Genomic DNA, 15103 nt, shown 5'->3' with positions numbered 1-15103 from the left:
TGCAATAACTTTTTTACAGCCTCGCAGCGGCGGAAACTTGAAGCAAAAAGCCGAACAGTGCACGCGCCGACAAACGTCCTGCATTTCGACTAGTACACATTCAAGGTATGAGTACTTTCCTTTTCATCAGCTCAGTGTGTTTCTGGAATCTGCAAGTGTTTGGCGATCCGTGGAGAAGACGATACCGGTGCCTTGAAAGTAAAAAGGCACACACGTGTGGGAATGTCGGTGCCTCAGGTCCGAGAAGGGGCAAGGTGGTTGAAAATGAAGAGAAGCAAGAAAGAAACAAGACTTGGTGGAGGTTTCTCAGTGAAAGAGCTGTCAAGTGAAGGAGGAAGGTGCAGGGAAGAGTGATCGGGGACAGGAGATGACTTTCGCGAGCGCCATTCACTTGTGGGGCGTGGTCTGCCCGTGCTTGTGCTCCGTTGCTTTTTTTACTGTTTGTCACTCAGCCCGCCTGACTAGCACTTTTCTCACTTGCCCTCTCTCCTACTTTTGCTCTCTCTCTTCTAGTTGTCTATCTATCAGGTATGCAAGCAAGTTGATACATTCGCGCTCCAACGCTCATCTAACGCTCTCATCATGTCCAGAATGTCTGAAATCAGAAGAAAGCTCGTCATCGTCGGCGATGGTGCTTGCGGCAAGACCTGTCTTTTGATCGTCTTTTCCAAGGGTACTTTCCCTGAGGTGTGATGGATAAAGCAAGCCATCGCTCTGTTTTCCATCATCTAATAATTTATTTGTATCCTACAGTTTTACGTGCCCACCGTTTTTGAGAATTATGTTGCCGATGTCGACGTCGACGGAAAGCGCGTAGAACTTGCCCTCTGGGATACAGCAGGTAAACGGGAAATCTTGCTGCATAGTGATAAGCGATCGCATCGCTAACTGGCTTGCTTTCTTTTTTTCTGCGCACACGCACGCACATAGGCCAAGAGGATTATGACCGTCTCCGACCTTTGTCTTACCCTGACTCGCATGTTATCCTAATTTGCTTTGCTGTCGACTCTCCCGATTCCCTTGAAAACGTCCAAGAAAAGGTACTGTTTGAAAAAAGAAAAAGTGTGACTCTAGGTCAAATAAGAAATGCTGACATGTGCGCGGGAATAGTGGATCTCCGAGGTGCTTCATTTCTGCCAAGGTTTGCCTATCTTGCTTGTCGGCTGCAAGAAGGACCTGCGAAACGATCCCAACACAATTGAAGAACTTAGAAAGAACTCGCAAAGACCTGTTTCTTTTGAAGAGGTATGGAAACAAAGAAATCATCCTTTCCACATTGCTGCGGTGTGTGAAGCTCAGCATCTATCCGTTTTCTTCTTAGGGTGCTGCCGTTGCCCAGAGAATCAACGCCTACAAGTACCTCGAATGCTCTGCCAAGACTGGCGAAGGCGTTCGCGAAGTCTTTGAGCACGCTACCAGAGCCGCTTTGATGGTGAACAAGAAGAAGAAGTCCAAGATCTGCCAAATTTTGTAGACGGATCGCTGTAGCTTTTTTACCATCCATATCTCTTTTTCCTTCGTTTCACACATTTTTCTTATAGCCTTTTCGCTTGCGAAAGATTATGTTAGGTCTTTCTCTTACCTCATTCTCGTCCCTTTCTTTTTATCTTAGCTTTTCTTTTCCAATTCTTTTTAAACAGGTTTCTTAAAAATAACTGGACTTTTCCTTCCAGTTGTGTTTTGTCTGAAGAACACAATTCGTCAAATCAAAGTAATTACTGATCTCGGAACTTGTTAAAAATGCAACGACGGTCCTTTGCTTTGACATCTTCAGGGAAAGTTGCAGTGACCGGTGGACGAAAAGATCTAGGCTGTCGCTATTATACTTGAGAGCTCTACAACCCGCCATAGTGCTCTGCTATATTCATTCCCCCTGACAAAACTGTATGATACCACATGCATAGCGGTCAGGTGTGCTGAGCATCAGGCAGATGTTTTCGATGTCATTTGTTTTTGACGGTAAGCATTCTGTACTCATACGTTTTAGCCTACTGATTACAATGAATGTTATCCGTACATATCACTACCTGGATTCCCATTGTTTGGTGTAATCATATGCATTACCATCTGCTTGTAACAGGAGAAAATAAAGATCCAAATTTCAAGGCTGTATTTCGGCTCGGGTCTCATTATTCATCACGAAAAGTAGGGGCTGCAGGAGTATCATTCAATCTATTTTGCAAGTATAGAGAAGTTAATCCGCCATATTTTCACGAGAGCGCAAGAGGTTTGGAACGAGCGCGAGAATGAATAAAGCTAGATTTCTATGTATTGGATAGTTATTGTCCTCCTGTTCATCTGCTTACGGTTTGTATTATTCTATCCTCGTGCCTGCTTCTCAACAATCAGATTAGAAGAACGATCAAGCTATGTGATATGGTACATATCGCAAACATTTCAGACAGCTTACTCCACGCTAGTTTCTGATGTAAATAGGTTCATCAGATAGTGATCATTCTCGTCTCTAAGGAATACCTATGCAACTATGCTTCATAACTCTACATTCTTCCTACTTTGCTCAAGCAGTTTTATCCTGGTTTGAGATGATTCCCCCAGCAGCAAAGTCAATTTTTACTATGCAGGAGGACCGGCACTTTAATGCGCGGATTGAACGCGCTGGTGCTCTTCAGTTTCTCTTTCCCCTTTACCCAACTGCAGATCATGGATCATTCTATCGTCGATACCACAAGGCACAATTCAAAGAAGAGACAGCGTGATCATCTCGTGCCTAGTCCCGAAGAATCCCCCAGGAAACGCAGAGCGAGTACGGAATCAGTCAACAATGAGTTGACCGAGACACCACAAGCAGGGTCTTCAACTCAACATGCATTGGAGGCAGCAACTACCGATCAACTCACAACTCTCCCAATCAGCGCGGAACGACCATCAGAAGAAAGATCAGAGGAAACAATTGCCGATCAATCCACAACAGAACGCGTCGAAGATCAAGTACAAGAAGAAACTGCTCATGTGCGATCCACCTCGGAAGCTGTTGACAATCAAGAACAACCAGAAGCCATCACCGTTGATCGATCTACAACTGAACTTGCTGATAACGAAGGACATTCAGAGAATGTAACAGAGGAAACCTCCTCCTCCTCAGCGGATCAGTTCTTACCGGAGCATATCAACAATGAACAGCAGATCCAGACAAGCCAAGAAAAAGAAACGGCACCAGTAACAGCTGCTGACCAGTTCTTACCTGAGCATGGGAGCAGTGGACAACAACAAACAGAGTCGGCGGCGCCTCCACCGAAGGCCACGGAACGTGAAGCAACGATTTTCAACGAAAGACCCGTGGATGATATAGTTCAACATGTTGCTGATTTCATTCGACAGCATTGCAAGCGAGAGAACGTAGAAGTAAATTTTGCCATTTTCCGTTCTTTCAAAGCTTGCCTCCTAATATGAAGATTAGATCGAAGCAAAAGTTGGCCGTTTCGTAGATAGATACACAGGAGAACGTATCGACATTGGTGCTACTACAGAGACAAGTACGTATATTGATGAACAAGACTTGTATAACAAAATAATCTTATCCTTTTGCTGTAGTCTTGCCGCCAAACGTGGAAAGAAACTCAAGATTCCAATCTGACATGACGTTATCCCAACACCGGCATTTCAACCAGTTATTCAATGATTTGGTTCGCAAGTCACAAAAAAGAGAATACATGGTACGTTACAGTAGAAGTAGTCAATATTAGTAGACTTTGGAAGCTCACGATCTCTTAGGGAGAGAAAATTAGTTACAAGCATACCCGTGAAACAGATTATTTCCATGAAATCCCTGGATCACGTTCAAAGTGGAGAGTCACGGTCGATCAAAGGACCAGGCAGGTAATTAATCTTCATCAAGATTGTTTGCAATGAGTATCAGTGCTAAAAGTATACCGTTAGGTTGTTCCCAACGGCATAGTGGAGAAGATCCGAGTGGCCGATCTAAATATCCATTCCCCAAAGCAAATATTCGACTATAGGATATCCATAAACCTTGAATTGCCAAGTACGTGATGATATGTTCTTGGCACGATACAATCAAAGTAAACGCAAAGTGTAGGAGAAATGCCTAGAAGCAGACCAGTGTTCGAACGTAAAAAAGATCGATTATCATACAATCATGGAGGCATTACATTTGATTTAACCCAAGTCAAGGGCGCCGCGGTAAGCCCCATCCTTACGTTGTATATTGTGTTCCTTCTAACCGTGCCAAAATGTCAGGGCGAGAATGAAGTACGGCACGAGCTGGAACTCGAGATAATGGACACTGCAAAGCTGGCAAGAGAATGCGAAAAGATGGACAGGAGGGAAAAGTCTGAATATTTGCAAATCATTGAAACTCTCGTGAATAACGTCAGGATCCTCAGCCGGAAGGCATTGAGATACTAATGTACGAATACACTCCAACTACTTGTTCTTTTCCATTATCATTACCGTTAAAACGATCATTACCATTAAAACGAAATATTTGCAAATGTCTCTACCTGGTGTTTGTACATAACAAACGCATTTCAAGGCAGCATTGATAATAGTGCTTGATGGCCCGCTTAAATCCGAACTCGTTTTCTTACCCTGACAGCAACTTTGCATTCATGCTCATGTTGCCCCATGTCTTTGCTCGTTCACGAACTGCCTTGAAAAGATATTGGCCGAGAAAGCAGCTCTCGACCCTGGCTAAAGGTGCTCTTATAGTAACAGGTGTCCCAGCAGGAATCTATATCTACAAGGTAGAGAAACGACTGTAAAAAGTTCACGATCATCGCAGTTGACATGATCTTGCCGCTAGTGTCTCATGATGGTGCTCTTTCAAAACAAACTAATCTACCTTGGATATATTCCACCGGGATCGCGTTTCGAAGAGTTTACCAGTGACAAGGTGCCCTCGGGGCTACGTGTGCAGGAAGAGACCGTGTGGACAAGTGACAAGAAACAATTGAAGGGATTTAGTGTAGAACGCAACGATGGTGCAGAAAAGAGCCAAGGCCCGGTTATGGTGTATTTCCAGGGCAATGCAGGCAATATGATCCATCGATTCGATCTATTCAAGACCATGATACAGGCAGTCCCGGATCTTACCGTCGTTGGTGTATGCTATCGCGGCTTTGGCAGTTCTCTGGGACGTGCTACCGAGAAAGGTTTGCAACGTGACGCCTCGGCGATACTCAAGCATGTGTGTGACAGGTACGATCAAGATCGTCCTATATACTTATACGGCCACAGCTTAGGTGGTGCTGTCGCGTTGTCTTTGCTCAGCTCGCCTTCACCGATGGAAGATAAGAAGAAACGCGTGCGCGGCGTTATATTGGAGAACACGTATACCGGCATCGAGCAGATGGTCAAAGCATTGTATCCGCGTTACACACCTTATCCTTTCATCGCTAAATACTTTCTTTGGAACCGATGGCCCAGTATGGAAAAGATAGCACAAGTGACCTGTCCAATGTTGTTTCTATCGTCGTGCAAGGACGAGATAGTCCCACCCTCCCACATGCAGCAATTATACGACGCCGCCAAAAAAGCAGCGTTCAAAGAATTGATACAGTTTCCCAAAGCGACACACATGGATATGTACCAAGTTGAATCAGCATCGTTCAAATCAGCAATCAAGCAGTTTATTTCTTCTTCGAGTATGTAGACGTTAGAGCTTTGCAGTCAGCGCAGCAGGGATCAAGCCCTCCTTTTGCAGGACGCTTTGAATCTCGGAGAGTACGGTTTCGTCTTCTATAGTGGCCGGGACCTTGACTTCCTTTCCGTCAACCATATCGCGGATGCAGCGACGCAGAGTCTTGCCGCTTCGTGTTTTTGCGAGACGCGGGACGAAAACTGCACGCTCGAAGCAGGCAATGGCACCAAGATCGCTTCGCACCGCCGCAATCAGTTCAGCAAGTAGCTTCTTTTGGTCTATATTCTCCACCTGCTTGAGGACCATGACACCAAGCGGTACATGTCCCTTCAACTTGTCCGCCATTGGCACTACACAGCATTCTGCTACTTGAGGATGAGCTATCAAAATCTGCTCAATAGAGCCTGTGGAGGCATCGAGAGAATTAGCAAGTGGGATATTATTTTTCTACATCGATTTCGCACCTGTTGATAGTCTGTGGCCTGTAACCGGTTAAAACGAGTTAGAATAGCTGGAGATATTGAAACTCAAATACAGATGAGTACTTGCCAGCAACGTTTATAATATCATCCGTCCGTGCCATGATATGCACATATCTATTTTTGTATGTTAATCGAGAGCCTAGTGAACAATTCTAACTCTAATATCATACCCCTCTTCGTCAATTATGCCAGCATCGCCGGTATCGAAGTAGCCAGGGTACTTTTCAAAATAACTCTTTTTGTAGCCCTCCACATTCTTCCAGAGAGATGGGAAGGCGGTTGGTGACAAGGGTAGTCTCAAGACTATTTGACCGAATTGATTGGGTTCCGTTGCCTCCTTGTTATCCTCGGTCAGAATGCAGACACTGGACCCAGGCACAGGTCTGCCAGCCGAGCCCCACTTTATCGGATCTATTTTATCGGCACCCACGCAGGTAGCCGTGACAGGCGAGCCCAGCTCCGTGGACCAGTAGTGGTCGATAACAAGCGACTTACTGACCACCTGCTGGCACCATCTTAGCGTTTCTGGATCGCTACGCTCTCCGGCTAGGAAAAGCGCCTGCAATCGACTGAGGTCGTAGCGCTTAGCAAGTTGAGCGTCTGGATCCTCGCGGCGGATGGCGCGAATAGCGGTAGGTGCAGTAAACATAGTCTTGACATTGTACTCGTCGATTATCCGCCAGAACGCAGAAGCATCGGGTGTATTCACTGGTTTGCCTTCATACAGAATAGTCGTGACACCAGCTAGCAAAGGACCATAGACAGTGTAGCTGTATCAAGAACATTTGTCAGGATCAAGTTCCCATTGTAAACACTGTACGCGATATATGTAGTTATCCGAATCCACCTGCCTGTGACTTACGGCCCATCTGAATTCAGGGAAAACTCGTCAGTAACCCAGTCTGTGTTCGATTTATCCTCTAGATGTTACCCGATATCGCTTGCTGTAAACATGACCTCGCCCTTTTTGACATTGAAGATATAGTCCATACTCCATCGCAACGCGACCGCGTGTCCTCCGTTCGTTCGCAGCACTCCCTGTATTCACAGTTGGATGTTAGTGATGCCAAATACAAAATGGGTTTTGCTCAGGGCGGGTCCACCTTTGGAACGCCGGTGGTTCCACTCGTATACAACCTATTGTAAAATGGATGCATAGTCAGCACACCGCTTAGGGATAATATCGACGAGTATCAAGAGAGATATACTTGCGTGTAAAGTGGGTCCTCGCTCGCAACCGGCACACACTCCTCGAATCTGTAACCTTTCGCCAATTCCTGCGCCAAATCTCTGTCGCCGGATGCATAATTTAGCTCAGCCTGCACTTGACCGGGCCTTTGGTACACAAGTTTGATGGGAATATGATGTGCAGCTATCGAGCACGCGGCGTTGACCAAAGCTGCAAAAGCAATTAGCATTGCAAGTGAGCACCTAGTAGTCCCTCATCATCAACCTACGTACGTTTGTAAGGAATGACGCGTTTGGGCTCTATGCCGCAGCTTGCAGTTACGAGCACTTTTGGTTTCGCGTCATCTATACGTTTCGCAAGCTCCTTTGGAGCAAATCCGCCTAAACGGGTTTACCCTTGGTTGTGAGCTCTACTCGTCTCAGAAGTCTAGATTCGGTCCGCCATGCTTATTACCAAAGACAACGCTGTGGACAGCTCCAAGTCTTGCACAGGCAAGCATGCAGAATACAGCTTCAGGCACCATCGGCATGTAAATAAGGACAGTGTCACCTTTCTGCACGCCATAGTTACGCAAGACACCGGCCATGCGGACAACATGTTCGCGTAACTGGGCAAACGTAAACGACTTTTTGGTATTTGTCACGGCCGAGTCGTAAATAACAGCGACGGCGTTGCCGTCGTGTCTGTCAACGCAGTTGTAGCAAGTGTTGAGTTTACCCCCAGGAAACCAGACATATGGGTTAGGAGGCTGTCCGCTGGCGTCAATTACAGCTCGCGGGCGTTCTATCCAAGTGATATTATGCGACGCTCGCTGCCAGAGATCAAGATCGACGTGGGACGGTATATTATCCATTTCCACTGAAGAGAAAGAGAAAAAAAAAGACAAGGAGGAAAGAGGTATGCCAAATGGGAAAAAAGAAAATAAGCATTTTACTCATCTTTGGTAAGGTTCATAGGGGACGGGGATCGTGGGAATCATTTATGCAGTAGCTGTGCCTTTCTTGAAGGCAGCCCAGGCGCTCTCGTACAGTTCATCACTCAGAAACACAGATGCAGCTGTTTTAGCAACACAGCGGGATGCTCTCAAGGTACTCTGATGTGCTTCGGGTGTACCGGCAGCCTTTGCAAATTCCTTGGTATGGTTTGCTCCCCATGTCTTGATCTTGAATCTGTTCGTTGCAAAATATTTAGAATCGCATTATAAAAAATATCGATTTGCATTTGAAACAAGCGATACTTGCGCTGGCTGGAAAGATGGTCGAACGTAGGTGATATTGCCAAAGTCACTTGATGCATCTGTAGGCAGATTTTCCTCTGTTTCGCGTGGCAAGAATTGGACACCTTCCTCTTCCATAAAACTCTTGTAGCACTCAGCCAAAGCTTCGTTTGGAAAGATATCTTTTTGAAGGAGGAAGAAAATTAGACGTAAAGTTCTTTTTCCATAAATGTACGCTCATGACTACTTGCCATCAACGGCGCCGTATGGAGCCCACTGAAGTTTGACTTCGCAACCAGTGGCCTTGGCAGCTCCCTTAAAGCAATTCTCTAACAGAACTTTGAGTTGCGCCAGTCTAGCACGAGTAGAAGAGCGTGCATAGAAGACCGCAGATGCATGTGCTGGGATGACATTTGCCTAAATTTCGTGTAAAGATACAAACAAAGGGGTGTAGCTTGTTTTTGTCTGTAATGACACTTACAGATTTGCCTCCATCCTTGATAAAACCATGCAATCTTTGGAATAAAATTATCAAAAAACTTTGTGTTATGGTTACGAGATAAACTTTCTTATTACCTATCTGTTGGCAGAATTTGTTGTCGAAGCATGGATACATTGTTCCAGCCTTGCATAAGAGCGTCCAGCGCGTTCACGCCTTCCCAGGGTGCCATGCCAGCGTGGGAAGCCCGTCCAAAGAATTCGATGTTAAGACAGTCTAAAGCTAATCCACGGCCAAAAGCGATATCGAAGGGTGCTGGATGCCTAAGATGTTTTAGCAGTTAGCAGAAGATGCTCGAGATATAAATAAAAGCAAAGAAAAAAGAACTTGCAGCATCAAACAAAAGTCAGTGCGTTTTTGAATTTCGCCAGAGTTGACAAGAACGATCTTGCCATTGCCAGCAGCCGACCCTTCTTCGTTGGGCGTCCCGAAAAGCGTGCATGTGCCCTGGATCAGATTCCTTTCAAGCAATGCCTTGGTGGCCATAGCACACGCTACTCCGCCAATGGCGATAAGGTTATGCCCGCATGCATGCCCTACACTGTTTTCATGTTATGTAAACATTAACAACCCTTGCTTCTCCCTTCCCCCCACCCCACTCCGAATAACACGACATCACGAGATACTTACCCAGGCAATGCATCGTATTCGCTGCAGAATCCGACGCGACGGCCCTGTGACCCGTTCGAATATTCCGCAATAAACGCTGTAGGCAATCCTGCGACGCCGCGCGTCATTTTGAAGCCCTTTTCTTCCAGATAGCCAACTAGCAGATTGCTTGCATGATATTCGTGGTTACCGAGCTCAGGGTTATCGTGAATCTAAAAAATTCTCTATCAGTTCCGTCGTAACTCGTTATGCTCCTTTAGCAACCTGCCTGCAAACTCAGGGCGCGCAATTCGCCATCGAGATTAGCAATGGTCTCGTCAATGACTTTCTCAACGTGAGTATCCAGCATACAGGAAAGTAAAGCAAAGGGATTGAAAAAGAGAAATAAACTTCTTTTTCGTCGTGGTAGTGTCCATGTGCAACTTTATAGTACAAAGACAGCATTGTTCTCCGAGAGCCCGGCCGAGAAGAGCAGAAGAGCAACGAGTTCTTACAACATTTTTATTGCGGTTTGCCCTTCTTAAAATCTGCTACTACCTGATGGAAGAGTTTATCATCGAGGAATACAGCAGCTGCTGTGTTGACAAGTGCCCGAGCGGCACGGAGGGTATTCTTGTGGGCTTCTTCTGTGCCCGCGGCCTTGGTAAACTCTACAGTGTGATTTGCTGCAGTGGTTCCAATACCAAATCTATTTTTGCTGTGTTAGGAAACCTGTTCTCTATCTCTCGAGAAGATAATTTCAATAGATTACCCAGGATGGATAGCTGGCACTACGTAAGAGATGTTGCCCATGTCCGTGGAGCCGGTTGTGATATTTTCTTGTTTCTCGCGAGGAGGCAGTTCAATGCCTTCCTTCTGGATGCACTCAGTGTAGCATTTTGCCAATGCATCGTTCGTGAAAACATCTAATTTGTAAAATATATGAGCAAATCATGCAACCCGAAAAGATTAACCAATGCTCTGATCGACCTTCAACTGGACCGGTTGGTGCCCAAGTGAGCTTGAGCTGGCATCCTGTTGCCTTGGCACCTGCTTTGAAGCAGTTCTCCAATTTGACCTTTAGCTCTGCTAAGCGGTTGCGAGTAAGTGCCCGGGCATAGAAACGAGCACCGGCGTAATCTGGAATCACATTGGCCTGATAATGTTTAGCTTCTTTTCTAGCATAGGTGTATTTGCTGAGATCCTTACAGATTTGCCTCCAGATGTAATGATACCGTGCAATCTAGGTGGTGACGAATCGATTGTTAGCAAATAGATAGTTTGAAATATTTTGAAAAAGAGCCATTTACCTGTCAGTGGGGAGGAGTTGTTGTCTGAGCATTGAGTAGTTGTTCCAGCTCTCCATCAAGGCATCTAGAGCATTGACGCCTTCCCAGGGAGCCATGCCTGCATGGGATGCTCGTCCAAAGAATTCTACCGTCAGCGAATCCAGCGCCAACATGATTGAATAGACGCCGTCCATGGCAAAAGGATGACTAAAAGTTTCGGCAATTAGATATCACCCGATAGGAGAATAGCATAGATGAAAAAACTCACAGCATCATGGCAAAATCGACTCGGTTTTGAACCTCGCCCCGTTGAACAAACTCGATCTTTCCGTTTCCAGTTTCCTCTGCAGGTGTACCAAAGAGAACCACGCTGCCTTCGATCAAGTGTTGCTCCAAAAGTGCCTTGGTAGCAATTGCGCAAGCAAGACCAGAGATCGCAATCAAGTTGTGACCGCAAGCATGACCGACGCTAGATATTACGATGAAGAAAACGTTAAGAGTACTGTATTTTGACTATCGGTCCTTGGTTTTCGATTTACCCAGGCAATGCATCGTATTCGCTGCAAAAGCCGACGCGTCGGCCTTGTCCGCCGTTCGAGTATTCGGCAATAAAAGCTGTCTCAAGTCCAACAGCGTGCCGAGTCACCTTGAAACCCTTCTTCTTCAGGTAGTCGGTCAAGAGGTCGTGAGCCTTGAACTCGCGATTACCCAACTCGGGATTATCGTGTATCTTTATGTTTAGCTTTTTGAGTTAGTCTTTGACTCTTGGCCGTTTTTTTTTTTTTTTCGCAGAGTGTCAGTTGCTGCTAGGAAAAGGTCACCTTTAAGCTGATCTCGCGAAGTTCTCGATCGAGACTGTCGATAGTTTCTTTGACGACCTGGGCGATCTGTGGGCTCATTGTGTTTCTCGAAAGAGGTGCAACAGGCGGAGATGCCCGAGGTCTCGGGGTAAGTAGTGCTGTGAGCCAACGTCTCAGGTTCGTGCCGCGATCATGAGCTGCATAGTACAACCAAAATATTTTTTGGTATGTCTCTCTCTGTTTGTTTGTTGGAGGGTTTCTTGATTCATGGGTTAAACGGGATAATGGGAAAAGCGTCGATCGTTTCTGCAATAGAGTACATTCAGTCATGCAATTGACAGCATGGATGATTTGCTCTTTTTCGGCTCCAGTAGCATACTTATATATTCTAGATACTACCATACACTCAAAATGTAATCTGCAATTTCTGAAGAAAAGGCTTATTATGGTTTTGATCTGCAGTCTTGCTCAAAATTATGATAGTATATGCTTCCATGACAGCTCGGAAGGCATACAGAAAAGTTTAATACGACTACTATATTTGGAAAGAGAAACTGGCTTCTCTATATGACGAGCATAGAATACGATATTGATCCATAGCACTCTATCGTTTGTCACCGAAATGGATAGCTGATAGGTATTCAAACATGTAGACTTTTCTAGAGCTGATTGGCATTGAGATTACTTCAGGTATAGACGACTTTAGCAAAGTCATTAGTCAATGCTCAGTGACTTGTAAGGCTCAGTCGTTCCGCAGTAGCAGATAGTTCATGACTACATAGAACTCAACAGGTTCTGGAAGGATTGCAATGAAAACACTTGCAGCAACTCTTGAATATGCGACCATGGAGAATAAAAATGTTTCTATGCAAAATCATGTATCTCTACATATTCCATAGTACATAATCTTGAAATTAACGAAGCCTCCTTCTTCCAGTCTGTATCTGCTATCTCAATTACCAAGCAATGATCCACAGGTATATCTATCCGCAAAACATTCATTCTTAGTTTCGAAATTTGAAAATCAGCTATACTGCAGAAGAATAGATAGGGTAGTTGAATGGAAAGGTGTCATAGCTATGGCTAATCGATCTTCAGTACGGAAAGGGTAAATTTCATATGCTTCAAAAGCTGGCAAATTTGGGATTATTTTACAGCTGCATTTCCCGCCTTCTTTCCGACGACTACCAGAAATCTGATAAGGGCTGCACCATTCAGATATTTATTCTGTAACATAGTCAACTTGATACATATCTCTTAGAATCGGGTAGATGTGCATATTACATTGTAAGAAAAGTTGTTTTAAATAATCTTACATAGCAGCTCAGTTGAGAAACATACAGACGGGGGTGTGAATTTGCAGCTTTTTCTTGTTATCTGGCACGTACGATAGTCATATCATGGTCCACATACTAGTGCTTATAGTAGAAGCGCTGTATGGTATTTAGAGAAATTTAGTTTGGTCGTTGATCTTAATCGATGTGCGCACAGATACTTGTTTTTCAGTGACGTTTTGCCTTCTCGTGTTCCAGGGTCAAAACGATTATCCGGGAAACAAATTTTTGCTTTCAGTCCAGCGGAAACCCGCAAGTTACACCCTTTTCTGTTTTCCGTACGATGCTCGCCAACGCAATCGCCAGACCAGTGCTTTCCAACGCCTCCGCCCTGAAGCAGGTAAGTCTACGACCCTGTTCTGTTCTCTGCAAGCGAGTGTTAACAGTGCTTTGTTCATTTGCAGACTGCCGTTCGCTCGTTCGCTGCAGAGGCTGGCCCCTCCATTCCTTCCCCTGCACCCGCCGAACAAAAGACCGTAAGTGCTTTCACAGTAAAGGGTATGGATAGTATACACTTAGCTGTATACACAAAATGTAGATTTTCCCTAAAAAGTATGGCGGCAAGTACACTGTCACTCTTATCCCTGGTGACGGTGTTGGTCCCGAGATTGCTGCTTCTTTGAAGGACGTGTTCAAGGCTGCCAACGCTCCCATCGAGTTCGAACAATACGATGTTTCTGGTTTGACTTCCGAGGACGACAAGCTCTTCCAAGAATCTCTTGCCTCTCTCCGCCGCAACAAGGTCGGTATCAAGGGTACCTTGTTCACTCCTGTCTCCAAACTTGGCCACAAGTCCTTCAACGTCACTATGCGCAAAGACCTCGATATGTATGCTTCCCTTTCTCTCTGCAAGAACATCCCTGGTGTTCCCTCCCGCTTGCAAAACGTCGACATTGCTATCATCCGTGAAAATACCGAGGGTGAATACTCCGGCTTGGAACATCAGGTAGCGTCCATTTTGCAAATATTACGAAAACCAGATATATCTAAATGCATACGTGTAGTCCGTTCCTGGTGTCGTCGAGTCTTTGAAGATCATTACTCGTGCCAAGACCGAGCGTATTGCTCGCTTTGCCTTTGACTTTGCTCTCAAGAACAACCGCAAGAAGGTCACTGCTGTCCACAAGGCTAACATCATGTAAGTAAAAAGTGTCTATTATGTGTAGTTGCTAGATACTAATAGACCTTCCAGGAAATTGGCTGATGGTCTTTTCTTGCGTACCTGCCGTGACGTCGCAAAGGAATACGAACACCACGGTATTCAGTTCAACGACATGATCGTCGACAACACTGGTATGCATTGCACTTCTGGTAGAGAAGGTTGTACAATGTATGCTAATTCAAAAATAGCTATGCAGCTCGTCTCTCGCCCTCAACAGTTTGACGTTATGGTCATGCCCAACTTGTACGGTAACATTGTCTCCAATGTCGTAAGTATAAGAGGAAGGGATCGTTTTGCCTAGTATATGCAAATATTAACGTCCGTTAAAAGGGTGCTGGTTTGATCGGTGGTCCCGGCTTGATTCCTGGCTGCAACATCGGTCGCGAATACGCCATGTTCGAACCTGGTTGCCGTCACGTCGGCCTTGATTTGCAAAATAAGGATGCCGCCAACCCTACCGCCATGCTTCTCTCTTCCGTCATGATGCTTAGACATCTCAACCTCGATGAATATGCCAACCGCATCTCTAACGCTGTCTACCAAACTATCCAGACTAACACTGTAAGTATCCGGGAAATATATGGCGTCTGTTGAAGTTCCAACTAACCAGATGCTTTCCTCAAAGGCAAGAACCGCAGACATGGGTGGCAACAGCAGTCTCAAGGAATTCACCTCTGCTGTCATCAGCAAGTTGTAAAAGTATATCATAGCCAACTTAGAAAAAATCTACATAAGTCATACACACCAATAGAACAATTTTCAAAAGTCTGCATATGTATGGCATTGCTTCCTTTGGTTTCGAACTTTCTATCTGGGGGGAACTCTTTGCACACGCTACTTTTGATACCAGTGCATCAAGACGGTACAAGCTTTACCTTGATTTGCGAGTTCATATGTGTCTCTCCGGGTTTCAGGAATTTTCCC

General features: G+C 45.3%; 7 protein-coding genes across 7 annotated transcripts; 4 read left to right on the top strand and 3 right to left on the bottom strand.

The window, feature by feature from the left end:
• Window positions 1-582: 582 nt before the first annotated feature.
• VTP01DRAFT_8627 (uncharacterized protein) lies at window positions 583-1474 on the top strand (the record flags this gene model as incomplete). Its single annotated transcript, XM_069387769.1, has 5 exons — window positions 583-687; window positions 754-841; window positions 931-1040; window positions 1111-1245; window positions 1322-1474. 5 exons carry the CDS (start codon window positions 583-585, stop codon window positions 1472-1474), a joined length of 591 nt encoding a protein of 196 aa, XP_069241505.1.
• Window positions 1475-2661: 1187 nt separating this feature from the next.
• On the top strand, window positions 2662-4386 carry VTP01DRAFT_8626 (uncharacterized protein; the record flags this gene model as incomplete). Its single annotated transcript, XM_069387768.1, has 7 exons — window positions 2662-3363; window positions 3419-3494; window positions 3553-3674; window positions 3733-3837; window positions 3898-4003; window positions 4058-4161; window positions 4219-4386. 7 exons carry the CDS (start codon window positions 2662-2664, stop codon window positions 4384-4386), a joined length of 1383 nt encoding a protein of 460 aa, XP_069241504.1.
• Window positions 4387-4535: 149 nt separating this feature from the next.
• Window positions 4536-5632, top strand: VTP01DRAFT_8625 (uncharacterized protein; the record flags this gene model as incomplete). The annotated part of the gene is made up of 2 exons (XM_069387767.1): window positions 4536-4724; window positions 4784-5632. The coding sequence occupies 2 exons, from the start codon at window positions 4536-4538 to the stop codon at window positions 5630-5632; spliced, it is 1038 nt and encodes a 345-aa protein (XP_069241503.1).
• Window positions 5633-5635: 3 nt separating this feature from the next.
• VTP01DRAFT_8624 (uncharacterized protein) lies at window positions 5636-8144 on the bottom strand (the record flags this gene model as incomplete). Its single annotated transcript, XM_069387766.1, has 10 exons — window positions 5636-6024; window positions 6085-6102; window positions 6170-6216; window positions 6273-6872; window positions 6954-6971; window positions 7034-7140; window positions 7206-7239; window positions 7315-7501; window positions 7564-7671; window positions 7745-8144. The coding sequence occupies 10 exons, from the start codon at window positions 8142-8144 to the stop codon at window positions 5636-5638; spliced, it is 1908 nt and encodes a 635-aa protein (XP_069241502.1).
• Window positions 8145-8270: 126 nt separating this feature from the next.
• On the bottom strand, window positions 8271-9964 carry VTP01DRAFT_8623 (uncharacterized protein; the record flags this gene model as incomplete). Its single annotated transcript, XM_069387765.1, has 8 exons — window positions 8271-8460; window positions 8533-8689; window positions 8759-8924; window positions 8989-9022; window positions 9084-9269; window positions 9338-9547; window positions 9637-9827; window positions 9884-9964. The coding sequence occupies 8 exons, from the start codon at window positions 9962-9964 to the stop codon at window positions 8271-8273; spliced, it is 1215 nt and encodes a 404-aa protein (XP_069241501.1).
• A 152-nt stretch (window positions 9965-10116) lies between these two features.
• On the bottom strand, window positions 10117-11782 carry VTP01DRAFT_8622 (uncharacterized protein; the record flags this gene model as incomplete). The annotated part of the gene is made up of 8 exons (XM_069387764.1): window positions 10117-10303; window positions 10367-10520; window positions 10585-10750; window positions 10804-10837; window positions 10905-11090; window positions 11152-11352; window positions 11423-11613; window positions 11705-11782. The coding sequence occupies 8 exons, from the start codon at window positions 11780-11782 to the stop codon at window positions 10117-10119; spliced, it is 1197 nt and encodes a 398-aa protein (XP_069241500.1).
• Window positions 11783-13300: 1518 nt separating this feature from the next.
• On the top strand, window positions 13301-14876 carry VTP01DRAFT_8621 (uncharacterized protein; the record flags this gene model as incomplete). The annotated part of the gene is made up of 8 exons (XM_069387763.1): window positions 13301-13357; window positions 13422-13493; window positions 13556-13963; window positions 14022-14155; window positions 14210-14310; window positions 14368-14447; window positions 14510-14740; window positions 14805-14876. The coding sequence occupies 8 exons, from the start codon at window positions 13301-13303 to the stop codon at window positions 14874-14876; spliced, it is 1155 nt and encodes a 384-aa protein (XP_069241499.1).
• Window positions 14877-15103: the final 227 nt, after the last annotated feature.

This window comes from Rhizomucor pusillus, assembly GCF_041956525.1.
Source record: "Rhizomucor pusillus strain CBS 183.67 unplaced genomic scaffold VTP01scaffold_5, whole genome shotgun sequence".
In the NCBI taxonomy this organism is placed as follows: domain Eukaryota; kingdom Fungi; phylum Mucoromycota; class Mucoromycetes; order Mucorales; family Lichtheimiaceae; genus Rhizomucor; species Rhizomucor pusillus.
Note: the sequence above shows the minus strand (reverse complement) of the source record. Positions and strands in the feature narration are given on the sequence as shown.